Source organism: Gouania willdenowi, chromosome 7 (genome assembly GCF_900634775.1).
Source record: "Gouania willdenowi chromosome 7, fGouWil2.1, whole genome shotgun sequence".
NCBI classification, from domain to species: domain Eukaryota; kingdom Metazoa; phylum Chordata; class Actinopteri; order Blenniiformes; family Gobiesocidae; genus Gouania; species Gouania willdenowi.
Genome location: NC_041050.1, coordinates 24,766,115 through 24,787,992, shown reverse-complemented (window position 1 = coordinate 24,787,992; position 21,878 = coordinate 24,766,115). Strand labels below are relative to the sequence as shown.

The 21,878-nt window shown below is 38.4% G+C and overlaps 1 protein-coding gene across 1 annotated transcript in view; it reads right to left on the bottom strand.

Moving 5' to 3' along the window:
• Positions 1 to 17,680, bottom strand: part of prkcz (protein kinase C, zeta) — an 88,491-nt gene extending 70,811 nt beyond the window's left edge. Inside the window, exons 1-4 of the mRNA XM_028453042.1 lie at positions 17,417 to 17,680; positions 14,986 to 15,107; positions 12,220 to 12,309; positions 10,692 to 10,742 (exon numbers count right to left, since the gene is read on the bottom strand). Of these exons, the coding sequence (XP_028308843.1) occupies positions 10,692 to 10,742; positions 12,220 to 12,309; positions 14,986 to 15,107; positions 17,417 to 17,463 (310 nt within the window). The 5' untranslated portion in view covers positions 17,464 to 17,680. The remainder of the gene's footprint in view (positions 1 to 10,691; positions 10,743 to 12,219; positions 12,310 to 14,985; positions 15,108 to 17,416) is intronic.
• Positions 17,681 to 21,878: the final 4,198 nt, after the last annotated feature.

Genomic DNA, 21,878 nt, shown 5'->3' with positions numbered 1-21,878 from the left:
CAGGCCTATATCTTTGCTTTCTCAATTTTCCAAAATTCTGGAGAAACTCTTTGTTGAAAAATTTGATTATTTTCTTGAAAAGCATTCCTTGATACATGATAATCAGTTTGGGTTTCGAAACACCCGCTCAACAGCTATGGCTTTGATGAAAATCACAGAGGACATTACTACAGAACTGGAAAATAAAAATCACACAGTTGGAGTTTTTATTGACCTTAAAAAGGCCTTTGACACTCTCGATCATGGTATATTGATATCTAAATTACAGACATATGGCATTAGAGGTGTAGTTTTAAACTGGATTAGTAGTTACTTGGAAAATAGACAACAATATGTAGAGTATATAGGTCATGAATCTACAGTAAGTTAGAAACAATACAGTGTGGAGTCCCTCAAGGCTCTGTGCTGGGGCCGAAACTTTTTACTTTATATATTAATGACCTCTGTGAGGAATCAAAGATTTTACGATTTGTTCTTTTTGCGGACGATACTAATTTTTTTGTATCGGGGAAGAACTTAGGAACATTAATGGAAACTGTTGAACAAGAAATGGTCCAACTTCAGAAATGGTTTAATAAAAACAAATTGTCGTTAAACTTAAGCAAAACAAAATGTATGTTGTTCACAAATCAAAAATATCCTGATAGTGTTAATTTAACTTTAAATGGAATAACTATTGAGAGAGTGTCAGAATTTAGGTTTTTAGGAGTTCTCATTGATGAAAAATTTAAGTGGAAGTCGCACATAGCTTACGTAAGAAATAAAATTTGTAAAAACATTGCCGTTTTGAGTAAAGTAAAGTTTATGTTGAATTACAAGGCAATGAGAATTCTATATTGCTCCTTTATTTTGCCATATTTAATGTATTGTTTGGAGATATGGGGTAATTCTTATATTACTAATTTAACGCCCTTATTTCTTTTGCAAAAAAGGGCTATAAGAATAATTAATGGAGTTGCTCCAAGAGAGCATACCACAGGACTGTTTCTGAGGTCAGGACTACTCAAACTGATGGACTTGGTTGCTTTACAAACTTTATTAGTTGTTCATAAAGCAAAACACTGTCTGTTACCGCATGGACTTCAAACCCTTTTTACTGTAAACAGTGAGACAAGCAGAAGAAATAATGACTTAAAGCAACCTTTTGCAGGAAATACCCTCAAAAAAATGTGTGTCTCAGTATCTGGTGTGATACAATGGAACTCTCTAGAAAATGATCTAAAATGTTGTTCAAATATTCTTCAATTCAAATATAAGTATAAACAGCACATACTTAACTTGTATAAAGATGAATGTGAAAATTGTTAAATTTACAACAACTGTTGTTTTAGCAAAATCATTTATAATAATTGAGAAATAAAATAAAAAAAATAATAAAAAAAGTGAAAATTGTTAAAATCGAAAGTTGATTACATCTGTTCTGGGCTATTGTTATCTTTTGGCATCGTTGAGGCCATCTAATTTGTAACGTTTTTGTTAAGAATGGGGTAGGAGTTTAAAAGACTTTTTCTTCATCCTACTCCTGTTCTTCTTTTCATGGAATGTATTATTGTTGTGTTTGCTGGATTGTTGTACCAATTTATGTTGCATTACCATGAAAAAAGAATAAATAAAATGAAATGAACATCCCCCGCCAAATTGGTTGTCATTATAACTCACAACCTTTTTCTAAATGTCCTAAATCTAAGAACTTAAATGTATACATAAGAAAATATTATCACATCAGAATATCAAATTACTTTAACTAATTAACTATCTTAATCGAACAAACGGAGCTCAAACCTATATCCTCCTTTCCACTTTATGGTGGGGGATAATAATAATAACTATAACTGCAAGCAGTTATGAAAGGGGGCCAAGCCTTTCCACGCAACTCGGCCCTTGGCCCCCCAGGTTTTACGGAGCCCATGGAATTACGTCACGAAGGATGATGGGCTTGGGGCGAGTGTCAGGACACAGGTCAATGTGCCATTTGCAGTGAACACGTGGATATAAAGTTTATGAAGGTATGATTGAAAATGTGAAAGTGACAGGCCAAAATGCATTTGGTGGTCTGTGTGCTTTTCTATATACAGTATACCCTGTAAATTTCACAGCCTTCAACATAATACTTGAGCTGAAATGAATGTTTGTTGTTTATGTTGTAATAAGCCACGCCCACTTTGACCAATTACGATTAACTTCGAGACATGGCCTCAGGAGAGACCCAGCGTCATACCCACCAAATTTGGTAAAAATTGGTCTTGACATTTAAGAAATATAATAGTCCCATATTTGCAGTGCCCCCTAGTGGCCTACATTATTCAAATTTTGCTCATATCCTCACAGTCACATGCCAACCAAAAATCTCAGATTTGGTGTTGTTAACATTTATTTTGACTGAGATATGCACAGTTTGCGTTTTTATAGCTAGCTAGGAAACTTTGTTAATAATTTGCGCATATAATGACTGCATAAAATTATTCTATCAACTTTAGATCAGGTCCAACTGAAGACTCTACGTGACAAGTTTCATGCTGATTGGACAAAACCCCAAGGAGGAGTTAGAAAACGTTTTTGATGTGTAGTGACTTACAAAAAGCATGCCGTGGGAGTGGGCGTGGCTTATGTCAGAAGATGCGACTCCATTTAGGGAACACATGGATATAAAATTTATTAAGATGTGATTTAAAATGTGAATGCTACAGGCCAAAATGTTTTTGCAATTATAGCGCCACCTCGCGGCGCATTTTTTGGTATGGGTGATTTGTGTGCTCTTCTATATATTACCTATAAATTTCACAGCCCTCAAAATAATTCTTCAGCTGAAATAAATATTTATTTATAATGTATGTTGTAATAAGCCACACCCACTTTGACCAATAGTGATTAACTCCGATAAATGGCCTCATTAGCGACCTAAGGTCATACCTACCAAATTTGGTAAAAATCGGTCATGTAATTTAAGAGATATACATTTCCCATATTTGCAGTGCCCCCTAGTGGCCTAAATTATTCAAATTTAGCTCATACACCCACAGTCACATGCCAACCAAGGATCTTGGAGTTGGTGTCGTTAGCATTTATCTTAAACGAGATATGCAACAGTTCACGTTTTTATAGCTAGCAAGAAAACTTTACTCGTTAATAATTTGCGCATATTTTGACCGAACAAAATTCTTTCCTCAACTTTAGATCAGGTCCAACTTCAGACTCTACATGTCAAATTTCAAGCTGATTGGACAAAACCCCAAGGAGGAGTTAGAAAAAGTAGATTTTGCAGTTTTCGCAATTTTGCGCAACAAAACTCTAAGCGGAAATGGGCATGGCCTATCACAGCTGATTCAGTGCTTTTTAGGAAATCTGTGGATATAAAATCTTTGAATGTGCGATATACGGTGTGGGAGTTATAGGCCAAAACGCGTTGACCTTGGTTGTAGCGCCGCCTGCTGGTAGACATGAATTTCAAACTCCATCAAGGTACTGATACCCTGAAGACACACACCAAATTATATACTATCTTAAACAGTTTCTGAGAAAAGCTGTTCACTTTAACTTGGACGGACGGATGACGGATTTATTATCCTCGTCCACTTCGTGGCGGGTGATTATAAATGGTAAATTTCCTGTAAGTATCTCCTAGGTGCAGGATGGTCACTCTTTCAAAGATAAATGTTTGCTGCTGTGCAGAAAATAAACCAATCCTCATTGATTTATTATAGAATAAAAAAACAGCATGTTTGATAAATATGTGACTCAATGAAAACTGACTATTTGCTGCCAGGAACGGATCAATTTCTATGTTTATATTTGAGTTTCTATTACCAGCTTTTAATGAACCATTCAGATTTTGCTCATTTCCAAGGGTAATGGAAAGGCAGCTACTGTGTCTCTGCTGTTCTCTGAAACATTTAAAGTAAAAAAAAAAAAATGCTTGTTCGTGATTCACCACAACATTACACAATTTAGCGATAATATTTGTTGATAAATGAGAGCGTTCTGACAACTAAGGAGCACCTGTGTGATGTGTGAGGGAGGAAGGATCTCAGATTAGTCAGATTAGTCAAAATAGCAGAAATGTTGAAGTGATTGGATGGTCTCTGGCTGTGCTGTTTGGCGCGTCCCTGGGGCCCACGTGCCCGTCTGCGCCATCTACCTTCTCTGGTGGCCCGCCATGTGGAAGGGCCAGGCTCATACCAGACAGGCCTCCTACAAGGACACTTAACTCCCAGCTCGTCTGGCTCACTCACTTGGTGCACCACACACCCATATCCAACCCTTGGGGGATGGATGGTGGGGCTAGGGGTGGAGGAGGCCGCCGCTCGTGCTACTAAGTAGTTGCACGGAGGCAGCACTCCCACCTCAAGTTGCCCTACCAATCCTTCCAATTTTAATCACACCTAAACACACCACCCCCCAGGGGGTATGACCACCACCCCTACCCTCCGTACATACACATATGTACACAAAGGTTGGGTGGGGAACACCGCTTACCTCCATCCCCTTTCTTTTAATTGCACCTCATACATTCACTAAACACACACATTCACACAGGGGATGGGGAAGTGCCTCTTCATTGGGGAATGAAGAGGTACCATAACAGGGTGGTGGGTAGGTTCACATAGATGTGCCTGTCGGGTGGGGGCCCGGCCCGTCTGTTGATGATTGGGTCGCCGTGTAGAGTACAAATACATCAGGATGGTGTGGTCGAACGTGGCGGGGCGGTGTTCCGGTGGTTAAGGTCGCTGTCGGCCGCCTGGTGGGTTTGTCCTAAAATCTGCGGACCGGTGGGTGGGTCCAGGGCGCCCTTGGCTGGGGGCAGCTGTTCCACAACGAATGTGTGTCGTTGGAGTGGCTTCTTCTCGCTGTGGCGGCCACTGGTCGCTCGAGCATTGTCCCATGTCTTGCCCTGCCCGGTGGACGGTGGGGCCTGGGCTGCTGTCCTTGTGCTGTCTGGGGCTGTGTGGTTCTGCTGGACAGTCCATGGGGGGCTCCCCTCGGGGGCAAAGCCCTTGGGGGTTCCCGTTCCCGGGGGGGTGCTTTTGGGGTCCGGCGGGCTTTGCCGGCTGGCTGGGCCGGTCCTGGCGGGGGTCTTCCTTGGACCCTTGGGGGGAGGCCTGACATTAGTAATAACTAAGACTCATCTCGCAGGCAGCATTGATAAATTGAACAATTAATATTCAGGCATTATCTTCTTATTTAACTCAAACTAAAACGATGTTGCCTTCAAGGCAATGAAAATGATAATTATAGGAAATATTATGGTAAACGTTTGTATAATCAATACTGTATTATTAATACTAATATATTATGATTATATTATTAAAGAAAAATAATAAAGTTGAAATTAGAAAAAATAAGAATAATTAAAAACAATAAGTAATATAAATAAATAAATACAAAACAAATAATTAACCTGTCTGTCATATATAACTTTTATGACATTTACCACAAAAGGCACTTCTTTGAATATGTCCCATTTAAACAGGCATTAAAATTTTAAGAACAAGTCATTGCGCACAAGTATCATTTTATTGACGGACTTGTGAAATGACTGAGAATATTTTTTATTATCTTGGAAATAAATTCTAAATTTTTCCACATGCACCTTGCAATGTGCTCACATACCCCTAGGGGTATGCGCACCCCTGGTAAGGGATGTGGTCATCGTCCCTGGGCGGGCTGCTGCCTGTGTTGCTTCTATCCCGGGTCCTTCTGGCCTGGGATCCAATCGCTGTTGGCTCTGGGCACGCCGGCTGCCCATTCGGAGCGGCTCTGGCCGTCTGCTGGGCGGTGGGCTCTCTGAGCCCTCCCCTCAAGGGTTTAGGTGCGGAGGTGTGCGTGGGGGGGTGGCCTGGGGCTCCTCGTCCCCCGCTCTTTCTGCTGGCCTGGCTGCTTCTTCGGGCCTGGGGCGGCACTTGGGTTTGCAGTAGCGGTTCTTGCACATACATTGGTCTATGACTACGATGCACTGGCATGCCTTGGGCTGTGGGATAAAACTGGTACTGGGCTTAACCTTAGACACGTTGATCCTAAATACCTGTTTTAGGTATTACCACTCACTTCTTCCCTCTGTCCACAGCCACCACCATTATACTGTACCTAAGCTTCACACTTGTCACCAGCCTGGCTTGATTACACAGCACAATAAGCACAACTACAACTTCACATCTCACTCTCAGTTTAAAATAATCAACTCTTCCCCACCCTTTCCATTTCCTACCTTGAGTCTCTCCTCCCTGTTCCCTTCCCCCTCACATAGGTGTTAACACTGCCCTCTCTTTTTATATCCTCCCTAAAATAAAGTGTTTCTTGCCCTTCCTTAGAAAGGGCTGGTGATGGTCAAAATTATGCAATAAAATAAATTCATTTATTTAATTGAATTAACAAAACAAGCATTGCTGTCAGCATGTGCAGACAAAGCAAAAAAAAAAAGAAGGGATTACGGAAATTCAGAGTCACTATATATTTACGTGAGGATATTGCTATCCATGCATGTATCGCTTGCATCATATTTTTGAATGTTTTAACAGGTCAAACAAAACTTGACCAGTTGCATCAAAATCAAGAAATAAACCCATTTTCTGATTAAAGCTGTACCAATAATTCCACATTTTTGTGCTACCTCATACTCCCTAACTAAATTACCCAAAAAATGTTGAAGGTAAAACCGTTAACTTAATCTTTACACACTAAATACTTAGTTAATATTAGTACTTAACACTAATGAATCTCAGGTGGAGGTTAAATCTGTAATGGTCATAGAGGTAATACAATGTCAGGAAAAGGTGACAAAGCCGTATCAGGTCATTAGATGAGGCAGGAAAACATTGAAACAAGGAGACTTGAATGAAATTAACTTTGGAGCATGGGCTCAAAGAGGCTAAGCTTTAGAATCAGAGCAAGATACAATTTCCTGTTTTCTCCCACAAATCGTAGTCTCTGGCTTGGAGAAGCCTCCATGTGACAGTTCCTCTAGCTCTAGGTTACCTCCAAAACCAGCCTAACACAAGGCAGATACACACAGGGAAACAATTAGGGGCTAAAGGATTCGGGAATGAACTGTCACCAACTCAATGTCCAGTACAGTGTTTATCCAACCACAATGATGCTGCACACCAGTGAGCCGTAAGAGGTGGTCTGGTGTGACGTAGGAAAATTGTCCAGTGTCACTTAATTGGTCAACAATAATTTAGATAATTTGATTTGGGCAAATATCTTGCATTAAGAATGACCGTTTGCTACACTGGGAGCCACTTGGCCACTAGTTTACAATGGAACACAATGCAAACGTAGGATATTGTCCCAAAACATAGGAGGGTTTAGTCCATGTCATGAAATCCCACACAACCACGAATACATAGCGCAAGATTTTGAATGAGATTATGAGATTGACAATTTGACAAATTCATTCTTTTGCTACATTTGCTGGACTTTCAGTCCTTTTTTTCGGGGGGAAATATCGTGTAAATGCGTGATATTATCTCAAAACATTAAGGGTGTATCGATTAATTCATTAGAACAATGAATTGATTTATATTCCTACGATTCAACGACATTGATCTGCGTTCGGCAAGTTGGCCTTCCTGATGACACCAATTTTAAATTGTTTAAAAGGTAATCAATCGATTGTATTGATACAAGGAAAAGAAGAAATAACTCATTGGATTTAAGCACTGAAGACTATATGGATGTGTTTTAAAAGCTCTTTTAATAATAAAGATGCTGCTGTCTGTGACGTCATTGCCACGCACCAGCAGACAACACAACATAGCATAGAGGAGAAGCTAGCGAAAGTTAATACACCTGTGGGGTCCAGTGTGTGGAAACACTTTGGCTTTTGTACAAATGGAGATATTCCAACGCAGGAGTTGTCAACTGGTTTCACCCTGTGACCAACTTTTTTTTTTTCAATTCAACCAACCAAATTTAGTTTTTGAAAAATAGCTGTTGAAAACACATATATAATCTTTTTAAAATCATAAATATATTTTCCTGTGCAACACGCCCTTCACAGCATGCCTGTCAAAAGAAAAGTTTCTTTCAAAATAAAAGGCAAGTCCAACATGAGAGACATTAAGTATTTATTTATTTTTAACCAGCTGTTGGCAACCCACCCAGTACAGGTCCGCAACCCACTTTTGGGTCCCGACCCACCAGTTGAGAATCGCTGTTCTCTAGGAGTTGCTCCGTGCGTCGACATCAACCGCCAGGCCTTTCTAACACCGTTCACTGCAGCAGTGCATGTAGCATTAGCTCGTTAGTATGAGCTCTGCAGAAACCTTATTTATGACAACCATCAGGTTCAACCACTCCTCATGGTTGCTCTACAATTTTTTATATTAATATTGTATTATTTTATGTTAAAAAAAACAAGCAGAAGAGTCAGGTAAACTAATATGTATTTCTATTGAAAATGTATTGAGTATTGACAATAAGAGCAGAAAGTTTTGGTTGGACTTTATTCAAATAAAATGTGAAAATTTTGCCATTAAATGTTGTTTACGTCCATAATTTATAAATGATTCCACTACAAGAAACAACAGGAATCTACAGTATGAAACCTCACCTGCACTGTCCAGTATCCAGGTATTTATTTAACGTACAATGGTTACAATTCTATTTTGGCTAAAAAGTTACTGAATCGGTTCGGATCGAATCATTCTAAATTAACCAAGATCATCCTTGAATCGAATCTGCTACAAAAAATCAGGATTCGAAATATTGCACATTGGGGACAAAGTTTAAAAGTTAAAAAATTTGGTTCAGATTGCTTTTTCTGTTTTAGAACGTTTTGGCTCTGAACCCACAAACCTAACTGATTTAACATATGGAGTTGAATAAAGTGATGACTTTTGGATAGTGGTGTGTTGTGGGATTTTTTTTAATGCAAAGAAGATTGAAAAACACTGATTTAGCATATAGTACAAATGTAACAATCAGCTCTGAATTCTAACATTCAGACTTTAAAAACATTGTTTACATAAAGGTGACCCAATATTTGACCCTAAAGCACAGCTCACTTTTAAGACGCACACACTCAAACACACAGAGAGCTGAGATATGCTGAGAGTGTTAACTGCATATCTTTAACCAGACACCATTGGAACATATTGATATCAGCTGCTTTCAAACAAACAATTCAGTGTAATTCCAGATATAAAATGCACTGAAACCCAACCAGCTCAATAGATTCTCAGAGAACACAGTCTGTTTGGTGCTTGTTTTCATATGTGAAGGTTTGAAAAACGCTGGTCTAAGCCTTCAACAAGCAAACCAAACAACAACACTTCATGGAGGAAGGTGACAAACCCCAACGTCAACTCATCTCCTTCTGTTCGAGGAAGAGAAATACATACAGACTAAATATGACTCTGTAGCCAGAACTGGTTCTTCAGTGCGACTCCTGTAGATGTGCTTACATGATGGGATGATGGAAGCAAAAGAAGCCACAATAAAGTGAGCTAGCAGGTAGGACAGAGGACTCAGGTAGGGTCTATTGAGCTCTACTAACAAACTATAAAGAGCTTCACTGCCTGCAGCTTCCTTAATTAAAAGCCCCTGTCCTTACAAATCTTTAAAATGTAATATAGTAACCAGGGATGTACAAAACCTGTCTGCAATGGTGTTAATGGGATGCTCCTCGGGTTGTTGCCTGGTGCTCAATTTTATTAAAATAATTCATTTTTGTAACATCTCATACGGACAACAGAACAGAGAACCATGTGGATAAAGTGACAACTATGTTTGCACTGACTTGGTTTTATGCTTTCTTATGTTTGAACTCTGTGGGGACTACAAATAGAAATCAGCTGAAGTGCTAAATCAGGAATATTTACGTACAATTGGGTCCATTAATATGCATTGTCCTGTCTAAATAAACAAAAATAAAACGAATGAAAACTGTATAAATATCAGAAAATCTGTCATTTCATTTAGTTTTTCAAGCAGTTACTGTACATCAGTTGCTATTTTAAAGCAGCACATACTCTGTTGTCCTACATAATGTCATCATTATCATTATCAGACTGTCTTTCTCTCACGTGTCCATGGAGGTTGTTTGTGGAGCCGGCGTATGAATAATTGAGATGTGCTGGAACAATTTATCACATTAAAATTTCACCAAACTGCTCTGTTTTCTTTCACTCATTTCCCTCACCTCCACCGTGTAGTCAGAGTGAACATCGAGCCCCTCTCGAGTCTCCCCTCCCTCCTATTCACGTACAGCACACCATGCTGTGGTCTTGTAGCCCCTCCCTCTTTACTCAGAGGCACAAACGGAGACACACACTCCCATTGCTTGCTTCTATCTCCAAGGTGCACAATTACACATTGTATTGGTTATTTTGAAAATACAAACCACTTATCTATAAAATTAATGTGTGTTTGCATTGATTGATTTAAACAAACCGTCAGTTTAAAAGTAGAGGCCTCTGGTCCAATGGGACATACAGTATATGAATAATTTCCTACCCATGCTTTCACGCCTTCATTTAGTGTTTTGTACACAAGTACATTTCAGTTGAACTGGATGAATAATTTTTAAACAGCTGTGTTAAACAGAGGATGCCAGGTGTTATTTTTGCCCACTTCAGCAGTCAATTATCACGTTAAAATGTGTTACTGAATTGATTTAGAGCAATCTATAGCTTTATAACAACCATTTACTTCACGACACTATTATTCAATCAAAGCAGATCTTATTGACTCACTGTCCTCTCCAGGGCACGGCATTCCAGGCAGCTCCGGAATGCTGGGAAAGACTGCAACAACAACAAAATAAAATTAATTAAAATTTAAATCGACATCTGGTTCTTTCTTCCTACACACACACACACACACACACACATATATATATATCTGTTACTTCATAATATAATTACTCAAGAAGAAGTAAAAATACTCGTAAAAATAAATACTTGAGCAAGAGTAAAAAAAAAGGACCTTGTAAAAAAAAACTACTGAAGTAGTGAGTAATTTCAGATGCAAATTATTACTTCCAAAACAAACTGTTACTCCCTGAATGAGAGGCTTCAATACATTCATCAAAAAATCCATAGCCTGCATAAAACAGAGTCAACATAATGAAGTGTGTATATCAGTGGTTCCCAACATTTATAGGGTCGTGACCACATTTTTATATCACAACTTTCTGGCGATGTCAGATACTTTTTTCCTCTAATAATTTGTTTTACTGTGTTACAAATACAAAGTAGTAAGGATTGGTGCACAAACAGACAATATGCGCCAGCTCAGTTATTTTTTATAGTGCATTTTATTTGAAATGTATTTACATTAGAGAAAGTGAAATAGATTACAGTTGTTTGAGATTGTGTGGTGTTTTAATTTGAAAAAGAACAACAAATATTTAAGCTCTGAGCTTTCTGCCTCTTCCTGCACTGTATGTCTATTTCTGTGATATTGTTTTTTTTAGTTGTGCAAAATAGATAAATAAATAAAAATAAATAAATAAATAAATAAATACAATTTAAAAAATACAAGTTTAATCAGTAATTTATTTAATTTTATTATTACTAGAAGGAGTCCTCGCAGTCCATTGTGCGCGGGGTCTGCCCGAGTATGTTTCAGCCTTAAACTAGTGTGATATGCTTGATAGTTGTTTAATCCATAGGTTCATATGATATATATTTCCCTACATTGTATTTAAACTGAGAACGCTACACCCGCTAAAAGGTGCTATATAGTTAACCCGGTACTTATTGTGTTAACCTACTGCATTATGTGACTTTTGAAAGGCAAACAGGGTCTGAATGTGGGGCCATGGATGTGCTGCATATTTTCTGGGGGAGACGCTGGTGTTTCTTGAACTACATTGAGGTGAAGGGGGGCGTGTAGGGGCGGGGCCACACCTCCGTACTGCTGCAGTGCTACTGCTGTGATTGGTTAATGATGTCTCAGTCAGAGAACTGCAGAGCTGCGTCTGAGCTTGTTTGAATTTATTTACAGACAAATCGATGTAACTACATGCATGTGGCCAAAAATAACGGAGTTAAAATACATATAATTTCTCACATATTTCTCACTTTTACTCTTACTAGAGTAAGAGTAAAAGTATTCTGCGAAATCACTACTCCTAAAAGTACAATTTCTTTAAAAAAAATACTCAAGTACATGTAACAAATAAATGTTACGCGTTACTACCACCACAGGCAAAGACTGCAGAATATTTAAAAAAACTGCAATATAAAAACAACTGACTGGAAATCCAGGTTGACTCACTATGCAGCAGAAATCCAGACCTTCTGGTACGACTGTGAATCCGAAAAGCTTCCTCCAGCTCCATCTGAGAAGATATGGTGCAGGGATCGCCTGAAAACATCCAAATGCGAGTCCTTCAAAACAGTTATAAAACAATATACAGTAGCTCTAATCCAGCATTCATCCCTATTTCCTGGTAACTTCTGTCTGAGTCCATGAATATAGAATCAGTCTGACTTCGGTGTGTGAAAGTACGGCTTAGTGATTTATGGCACATTTTCACCACATGGTATTTATTCCCCTTTACTTAAATCTACAAGATTTATCTGCATTTCTGTTTGGCTTTAGTACTTAGGATCATATATACTATAGATAGTAGAATGTACATATTCACCCGGATCCAGCCGGGCCGTAACCATGGCATCCCTGGTGTAGACGTAGGAACTACAGATGTAGTACGCTCATTACACCTACTTACACTTTCATAAAAAATAAAGAAACTGAATTTAAACTCAATTTGTCTGAATAATTATCATAAAATAATTAATACATGGATTTAATATGATTTGCCATCTTGGTCCTGTGGTCAATTCCGTTTTTTTTTTTTTTTCTTTCTTTTTTCCCCCAAGCAGCATAAATGAAAAATGGATTTTATTTGCATTTCCTTAACATTAAAGATCTTATAAGTTTATGCTGATATAAAATATATTCAATGAATCATGAAAAATAGAAAATGTTTTTTTCTTCGCACTTTATCAATAAAGAGTTGTATTATTGTTCTGAAATATGTGACTGCAAATTGAACATATTTTTTAATGAGATTTGAAGAACAGTCTTTTTTTTTTTACCCATTTTTATATTTTGTTGCGACTGGGATGCCCTGAGAATTTTTCATTTTTACAAAAACGGGTACAGAAGAAAACGTTTAGAACCCCTGCAATTGTTTAAAGGGGACATATCATGCTAAATCCATTTTTTTAGCCCTAAATGGTAAATGGCAAATGGACTTGATTTTATATAGCGCTTTATCACCACACTGAAGCAGTCTCAAAGCGCTTTACACATCAGCTCATTCACCCATTCACTCTCACATTCACACACCAGTGGGACAGGACTGCCATGCAAGGCGCTAGTCGACCACTGGGAGCAACTTAGGGTTCAGTGTCTTGCCCAAGGACACTTCGACACATAGTCAGGTACTGGGAACGAACCCCCAACCTCTCGATCAGAAGACGACCCACTACCACGGTCGCCCTAATGCATTTTGATGTATATTTAGATTGTTTAGAAGCACAGAAAAGTTCAAAATAATCTCTTCAGGTGCTCCGTTGATATCTTTATATTCTGTTTTGGTCATATTTTTCAATCTGTTTCCATTTTTCGATTCTCTATTACGTTTTTTGAACAATAACGTCAGCGGAACTGCCAAATTAGGACATCGACTCCAGGCCCAACACTTCGAGCAATCCGCCATTTTTATTTCTCGCTTTTATTTTGTAGTCCAAGCTCCAGGATGCAGAAGTTACGAGAGGATAAGTCAAAATGTTCAGTTGTTGGATGTAGTAACCCACACACTTCATTACAATGTCTCCCAGCATCAGAACCTTTTCAAAGTGCCTGGTTGAGTTTTATTTTTCATGGAAATGTACCCACATCTGTGGGTAAGGTCATTTTTTTGTGCGCGCAGCACTTCAAGGATGACTGCTTCTGCAACCTCCGCCAGTATAAAGAAGGATTTGCCAAAAGACTTTGTCTGATTGAGGGTTCAATTCCTTCTATCTTTGGAGACGACGAACAGAGCACTTCGGTAAGCTGTAAATAATGCTAAAAAGTGTGATGATAAGACGTCCCTGTCATTGTTTTGTTAGCATTAGCAGTTGCACCGTCTTCATATGTTAGCGCTGTGTGCTCGTTTTAGATCCTTGATGATATGGCCTACGTGGTTTAATTTAAGTCTAAAGTTTTCATTAGTCATTTCATTTTGCCATTTTTGTCTCCGAAAAGACTGTATTAAAATGCATTTCGTGACGTTAGCTTGGCGCTAGCGTTAGCTCGGCGCTTGTGTTAGCTCACTTGTTAGGGTTCTGCAGGTTCATCATCTTGATTTTCATCTCGCTCCGCCGGGTCAGACTCTGGCTCAAACATGTAAAGCTGGATGGACAAGTCTTCTGTTGTTGACACTGTGTAAATAACGTGTGAATAAACTTTTTCTGCACCGCTACATAGCCATATCTCTTCTATCAAACTACAAAAATGGCCGAGCAGGGTGGAGTTGAACCTGGAGAGGGGGTGGGGTATGAATTGTCTCATTTGCATTTAAAGAGACCACACCAAAACGAGTTGCTCTTAGAAGCACATCAGAAAAGGGGTAGAAAAGGGGCCTGTGGAGCTATAATAATGAGGAATTCAGACCCAAGCATTGCAGTTCCGCTTTATATAGACCACAACTGTATGATTTATATGTAAAAAGGAAGGATTTAAAACCATGATATGTCCCCTTTAAAAGAATGTGTTGTAAAGACAAATGTTGGAGATGTGCGCTCATGTTGAAATAAATCTACATTTTGAAGCAACCCTTACCTGCACTGAATTAAAAATATTTTAGAACAATACACTGAAATATAACGCTTTACAGAACACCATACTATTGTAGACTCAATATGTAAGGTTAGAACATGATATTTATGATAATATGTCTTGATCTAAAGTGGGCGGGTAGAGGCTTGAAGCTCCAGGGTTGAAAATGAGTCCCAACCCAGCACTGGTTGGAAAGTGAAGCACACTCACCTTCGTCGTCGATCCACTTAAGTGTGATGGGATGCTGCTTGGTAACGCTGCACATTGTTTTCACCTCCTCACACAGCTCCACAAAGGTTACAGTAGCTACCAGGTCAGTGATCAATATGTCCCTAAAATCCACACAAAACAAAGAAAAACTTAAGATGGAGCTAGTTTGAAAAAAAGAAAGATTTTTTTTCCCCTACATGTTAAATATAACATGTAGGAAAATATTTAAAACCACACACAAGGTGAATAAAAATACATAAACATGAACACATAAATAACAAATGTACAAAAAAACCACAAAAATAACAGAAATACACAAAATGACAATAAATTACACAAAACCACAAAAGTAATCCAGCTAAAAGGCAAACAAACAAATGAAAATAATACTTCCTTGGCAGAGGTAATGGAAAAAATAAATAAATTAGAAACAATGTACAAAACAACACACAAAAACAAAATTATAACAGATATACACATAGGGCCTGTAATAATAAACTGGATTTCCTCTTATCGCGCTAACTTCCAGGATTTATTCGGCGTGTGCTGTACTATGAAGCTGGCTAACGTCTTACTGGGCTAAATCACCATGGTAACTTAGGATGAACAACAAACCTGAGGGGTATTCCATAAAGGAGGGTTAACAAACTCTGAGTCTATCCATAAACTCTGGGTCAACATACCCCGCGATAGAAAACTCTGGGTATTGGAATTCCATTACAGCTGGTATGAAGTGGGTCAATCAACCCTGAGTATGTAAACCTTGGGTTACTTACGTGCACGAAAAAAAGCCATCATCAATGGATCAGAGATGACTCGAGCTGCCATGGCAACCAACCGGAAAAGAGTGATTTATTCACCGTAATTCGTGAAATAAGCCGGTGTTTGAGAAATATGAGCCTGTTCTAAAGGTGTGTTCAGTCTTCAGTGACTATAGTGGCTTACATCACCCTTAATTAGTCACACTTTTTGGTCGCTTCATCACTTTATTGCTTCAGTGACTTGACGAGCGGTGAATAATATTTGAAAAAATGTGTTTGAGGAGACGTGGCAGCAGCATAGGATGTCTGCATAGAGAGCCCTCCCGTTACACTGGATATAAAGACAATGACTGCTGCTTGATATTGCATCATTTATATTGACTTTTTAATGTAATATTGGGGCCAGAGTCATCTCAATGTCCTAAAAAATGTCACAATTCTTTGCACCATCAACCTTCAAAAACGCATGATCTACAGATTTAACTGTATAACAATATAAAACAACAATCGGGCCTTAAAAGTGGATTTATTTAAATTGTCATCTCCTCCTTTATATTATCCACAGGTTTGTATTCAGGGAACTTTACTACAGACGTCAGTAGATGTTTTAATGCAGATCAACCTCTCAGTGACTTTCACTTAATGATCTGTATCATAATGTTATAAAGAAAACTACCATTATCACAAAAAACAAAACAAAAAAAAAAACATAAAGCAACACAACATCAGTAATGATGTGTGGTGTGTGATGTTACTAATCAGAGAAAAGTGTTAAGGTTCATTAAAGTGTTCAGAAACGGTGTTCATGTGGGCGGAGCCAGGTATAAACTCAGGGTTTCTTTGATAAAACCTGCCAGCGACCAGGTTTAGTTCACGGACAATGTTGCCATGGTAACATACTCAGAGAAGAACATACCTTGCGTTTAGGAATGGGATACTCAGAGTTTCCCTCATTTGAGCCTGAACATACTCAGAGTTGAACATAACCCGCTTTATGGAATACCCCTCTGGTTGGGACCAGGTTATGAAGTGGATAAGATCTCAGCGAGTGTAAAAGCGAGTAAACACGTCTGTGATGTAATAAAGTGAAACTGGTTGGTCAGAGCGCTGTCCGTTAATCATCTAATGGATTAATATATAAAAATAATCCCACGCTTTTACGCATTAACTGTGTTGGCAGCTTCCTACCTGTGTTCCTTTCTTCCTGCTTTTTCTGCAGCAACAGTTGTTTTTGGTCTGAATTATGGATTTTAATTCTTCATATTTATTTTTAAAAAAATATTCCTCCATTGTGATGTAAATTGCTAAACAGTTTCTACATGATTCTGATTAGTCTGACGCTTTCACAGAAACGTGCACATACGCCAGGCTGAAATCACCTCGCAGTATATCCTGCTTTGTAGGACAGGGGCTCACAAGACACAACTACAAAAAATACACAAACCCTTTGTTGTTTCCTGTGTTAATGCTCAGGTTGGTCATTAATATTCTAAATGCTGCCATGAATGTTGATAATGAGACCCTCAGATGAGTTGTCCATGTGTAAAGGCTGTGATCAGTTCACCTGAGTGATGCTGGTAGGGACAGACCGACAACTGTCTGCGTGCGTGCGTGTGTACGTGCGCGTGGTCAAAGTTTGTGAGGGAGTGCCTCACTTTCTTCTCACTTACCCGCAGTAATGAGCTTTAAGTTTCACCACCTCTGAGCCCACGTCCATTATGAATCCGTAGGAGAGTCAAAAAGAAACCCGTTGTTCTTCTCCCAAACGTTGACCGACAGGCCTGGAGTGTCCGTACCTGTCCGTGACGTCGGTAACGTCTACGTTTACATAACGGAGTGACGCACCGCCGGTGTTTTGAGGAGGAAACTTGTAGAGCTCCTCAGAAACAAGTAACTGTGGTTAAACATTAGAGGAGTGTGCACAAAGTAAGTCATCACAAACACTACTCCACACTCACGGTGGAAATGTCAAAATAAAAGTTCACTCGATGTCACGCATCGTGTTACGAGGAAGAGGAATAAACAGTTCTTATTTTGAAACCAGGAAGTGTGTCTTGTGTTACTACATAAGTGTCAACTTAACAGCATTCAAATGGATCACTATGGTTACAGTCATCTGAATTCACCTGCACCGGTAGAGCAACGAGGATGTGAGCATTAGCCTCAGAATTCTATCAAATAAAAGCATCACATAGGCAGGCAACTGGTGGCCCGACGGCCACATGTGGCCCCTGGTCTAATTTTGTGTGGCCCCCAAAATTAGTTCATAGAATTACTCTCAAAACACACAAAATAACAGAAATATACATGAAAGGACAACACAAAATGACTCCAATAACTCACACAAAAACAGAAAAATACACAAATGGAAAATAAAAATAAACTAAAATTACTCACAGAACCCCAATTGACATAAAAAAACGACTACAAAAAGGGGGAAAATATATAACAGGATAAGGAAAGTGCATAAAAATACACAAAAAGGACTCCAAAACACAGAAAAATACATTTAAAAAAGACAACCAAAAAGACTTTAAACAAAAAAAAAAAAAAAAAAAACTGAAAATGACACACACGAAAAACAATTGCAAACAAAAATACACAAAATGACTCCAAAACACATCAAATGACAGAAAAATGCACAAAGGGAAAAGAAGAAACATGAAAAAAATTAATGTTAAGACACCCCAAATAACAACAATGACCGATAAATACACAAAAGAACAAAAGAAAAGCACTAAATGACTCACAAAACCCACAATACACTGTAATAGAAAAATACACATGACAACAAAAATTAACCTAATGGTTAGCACGTTAGGTTAATTTATATAGCTGCTGGGGCATTTTTCTCCAGGGGGGGCTACAACTCCAAAATAGATGTACACCAAAAACAGGTTTTGTGTAGCTTTGAACAAATAAGTAAGAACAATTGCAGTTACAGAACTGCTTTCAAACTAACCACATTTATTGTCATCGAACCCATAAACAAGTAAGAACAAATATAGTATATAGTAGTAGTATATAGTATATACCAGTGGTTCTCAAACTTTTTTGGCTCAAGTACCCCCTTTCTCTCATTTCTGAATCCATGTACCCCCTTATGTCCAACAAGCACATTTTGCTCAGAATACTATGAAAAAACAACAATAAATCATAATGATGAAATGAATGAGTGATAACACACATTTTAAAGAATCTCATTTTTGTAAATAAGTGGAAATAAACAGTATTTAGTGCCTCATGAATAGATTTATCTCTATAGTTTTTTTATCATTTATGGTCATCTCCCTCCTAATGTGGGACCAGGAGAATGATCCTTGTTTTTTAGTTAGTTTTCTAATCAGTATAATTTCTAATCATCATTTTGTGTGTTTTCTGTGTCAATGTGTGTGTTTCTGGTTTCATTTTGTGTATCATGTTTTTGTGTGTGGTTGGTATTATTTAAATTATTCCATCTCAGTCTGTTTCTTATGTCGTTTGAATGTTTCTCTGTTATGTTTGTGTAATTTGTAGGAATGTGTCTTTGTGGTTGTTTTGTGTGTTGCTGGTAATAGTAAGTATTTTAATCTCTTAGTGTGTGTTTTTGGTGTCATTTCGCAGATTTTGTGGTTGATTTATTATTCAGTATATTTTCTATTATCTGGTGTTTTAATTGTCATCTTGTGAATTGCTGGTAATATTTAGTAGTATTATCATTTTGAACTGAAGAAATAAATATCATAAAACCCCATATATTTAATGCTTTCAATTGTTGATTTTCCTTCTCTCTCTCTCTCTCTCTCTCAAGTACCCCCTGGAGTGCCATCGCGTACCCTTATGGGTACACGTACCCCAATTTGAGAAACTCTAGTATATACAATAGAGTGAGTGAGTGTGTGTCAGGGTTATTATACTTCTTGAAATTTAATTTGTTTTGTTTTTTAATTTTGGTTTTCAGATTTTACCTTTTTTCTTCTTCCAGTTTTAGTTTAACAAGTAATTAAACAAAAAAGGGGGTGAAAAATGAAGTGGTAAATAATATACATAAATTAGGACGTGACAAAATATAATTTAAGACCTAGTTTACAAAATATGGACATATTCAAGATTTGAAATCATCAAATTTAGTTTGTTCATGTTTCTTTTCCTTCTCTGAAAGTGTTTTAAATGGGTCCTACCTGTCTTTATCCATGCTGAGTCAGCAGGTAGGCAGAGAAAGCAGAATTCATTAATTTATCTTTCTTCATTTTGATTCTCCTTCTAACATCCCACGATTTCACCTGTCAAAGCCACTTTATGACGGACCACTGTGACGTCAGCCCCTCCCATGGCGGGAGGAGGGTGTTTTGTAAATGTTCCGGCTGCATTCAACTCTGCACAGCCGTAGAGTGACTCTGGACGCAGGTAAACTGCGCCCAGATACACTCCATTGACTCGTATTGAAGAGGCGTTACTGTGAATGCACAACTTTAAACGAGAGTGGACAGTAAAGATTTTTGCGCCCCAAGGAGGAAACACGTCACCAAGACACAGATGAATGAAACAACTTCACACATCATCATTATCTATATAATATTTATATTGATTATCTAAATACAGATATACATTTGTTACGTAGTATTTTAATTCATAATTAATTTTTATTACTTTTTATGTCTCACTCAAACAAACGTGGTGAGTGGTGGTTCGGTGTCCTAGCGCCCTCTATTGGCCAGCCGCCACTGCTAACTGCATTCCATCGCTTAATACATTTTGACATTAACATTGGTAAATGGTTCAAACCTATTAGATAATTGTAGGTGTGTTTCCGAATTAATACAACATGTACTAGCGCAGACAGGCTCGGTGGCCAAGTGCGGCCCTCGTTGTAATGTTATGTGGCCCCCAGTGACGTGCCGAGAGCACTACGATTGGGTAGGCAGGGCGTTGCAAATCGAGACGACCAATGTCAACACCAATGGCAATTTCATATGTTTCTGCTGGCAAGTGTTAATTCAATTAAATTCAACGTTTTTTGTATAGCACAATTTACAACAAAGTCATCTCACTGCGCTTATCAAAATATAAGATTCATTTTAAGAAAGAAAAAACCCAACAAGATCCACATGAACAAGCATTTAGCCATCTAACAAAATCAACATTGTAAAAAACCATTAAAGAAACATAAACAATCGTTCAATATAGCCTCCATACTCTCCCAAAAAAACATATCTCACGACACGGTAGGTGTCAGTGAGTGGCGCAATGAAAACGCTAACCCTAACCCTGAGGTTCAATCCATCCTCATGCTCAAAATAGCAATGAGTGCTCCGTAAATGCTGGCATTCAGTATGTAAACTCCTCGGAAATGAACTAAATCCATCGGCTCGTGAATTCAAATTCATATTGCTCTAACGTGGCGTTGTATGGTGTCTTGGGGATTTCTGCTAATCACTCTCCTTGCTTTAGCTTTTAGCTAGGGCTCAGGGAAGGTCAGGGAGGAGTGTTCTCCCTACCTCCGGCTTTCCACGTAAGCTTGTGGAAAGGGCAAGGAGGTCCAGGAACAGACCCATACCACCAAATATACGATTGCATGTGTTATGGTCATTTTTATATTCATCATCATATCCTCAAATGTATGTTCATGTGTACAATTTGTCATGTTTTAATACATGACGACTCCATTAATCTTTACACTTTTGAACAGCTGAATCATGATTAAACAGTACAGATCGTATTATTCTCAGTGCAGCACAGTCTCTGCCAAGGCCAGAATCTCTGCTCACATGCAGACATACACTGACGCACACACTTATCAAGACAGATAAAGACTGGAGCCAAACCTTCTCATAACATCTTCATCATCCTCCAACATTGCCACTATGGGCATCTGACTCCCTCCCTTTTGTCTCTCACTGTTGGGACCTTTTCTTATCTGTATAAAAAGCTTAAGCTTTGAAACTGTTGGAGCGGGGCGCGGCACTTCCTTCGGACGTCCGCCTGGACGGACGCTAATTTTGTTTCACTTTGTTCCATCTTGTACCTTTTTACTTAGCAATAGAATAAACTTTTTTATATAAAATCATCAATGCTTTTCCTGGACTCCATCATTCAACCAGAGCAATGAATCATGTCTCAAAATGAGGTCAACCGTAAATTCAGCCGTAACAC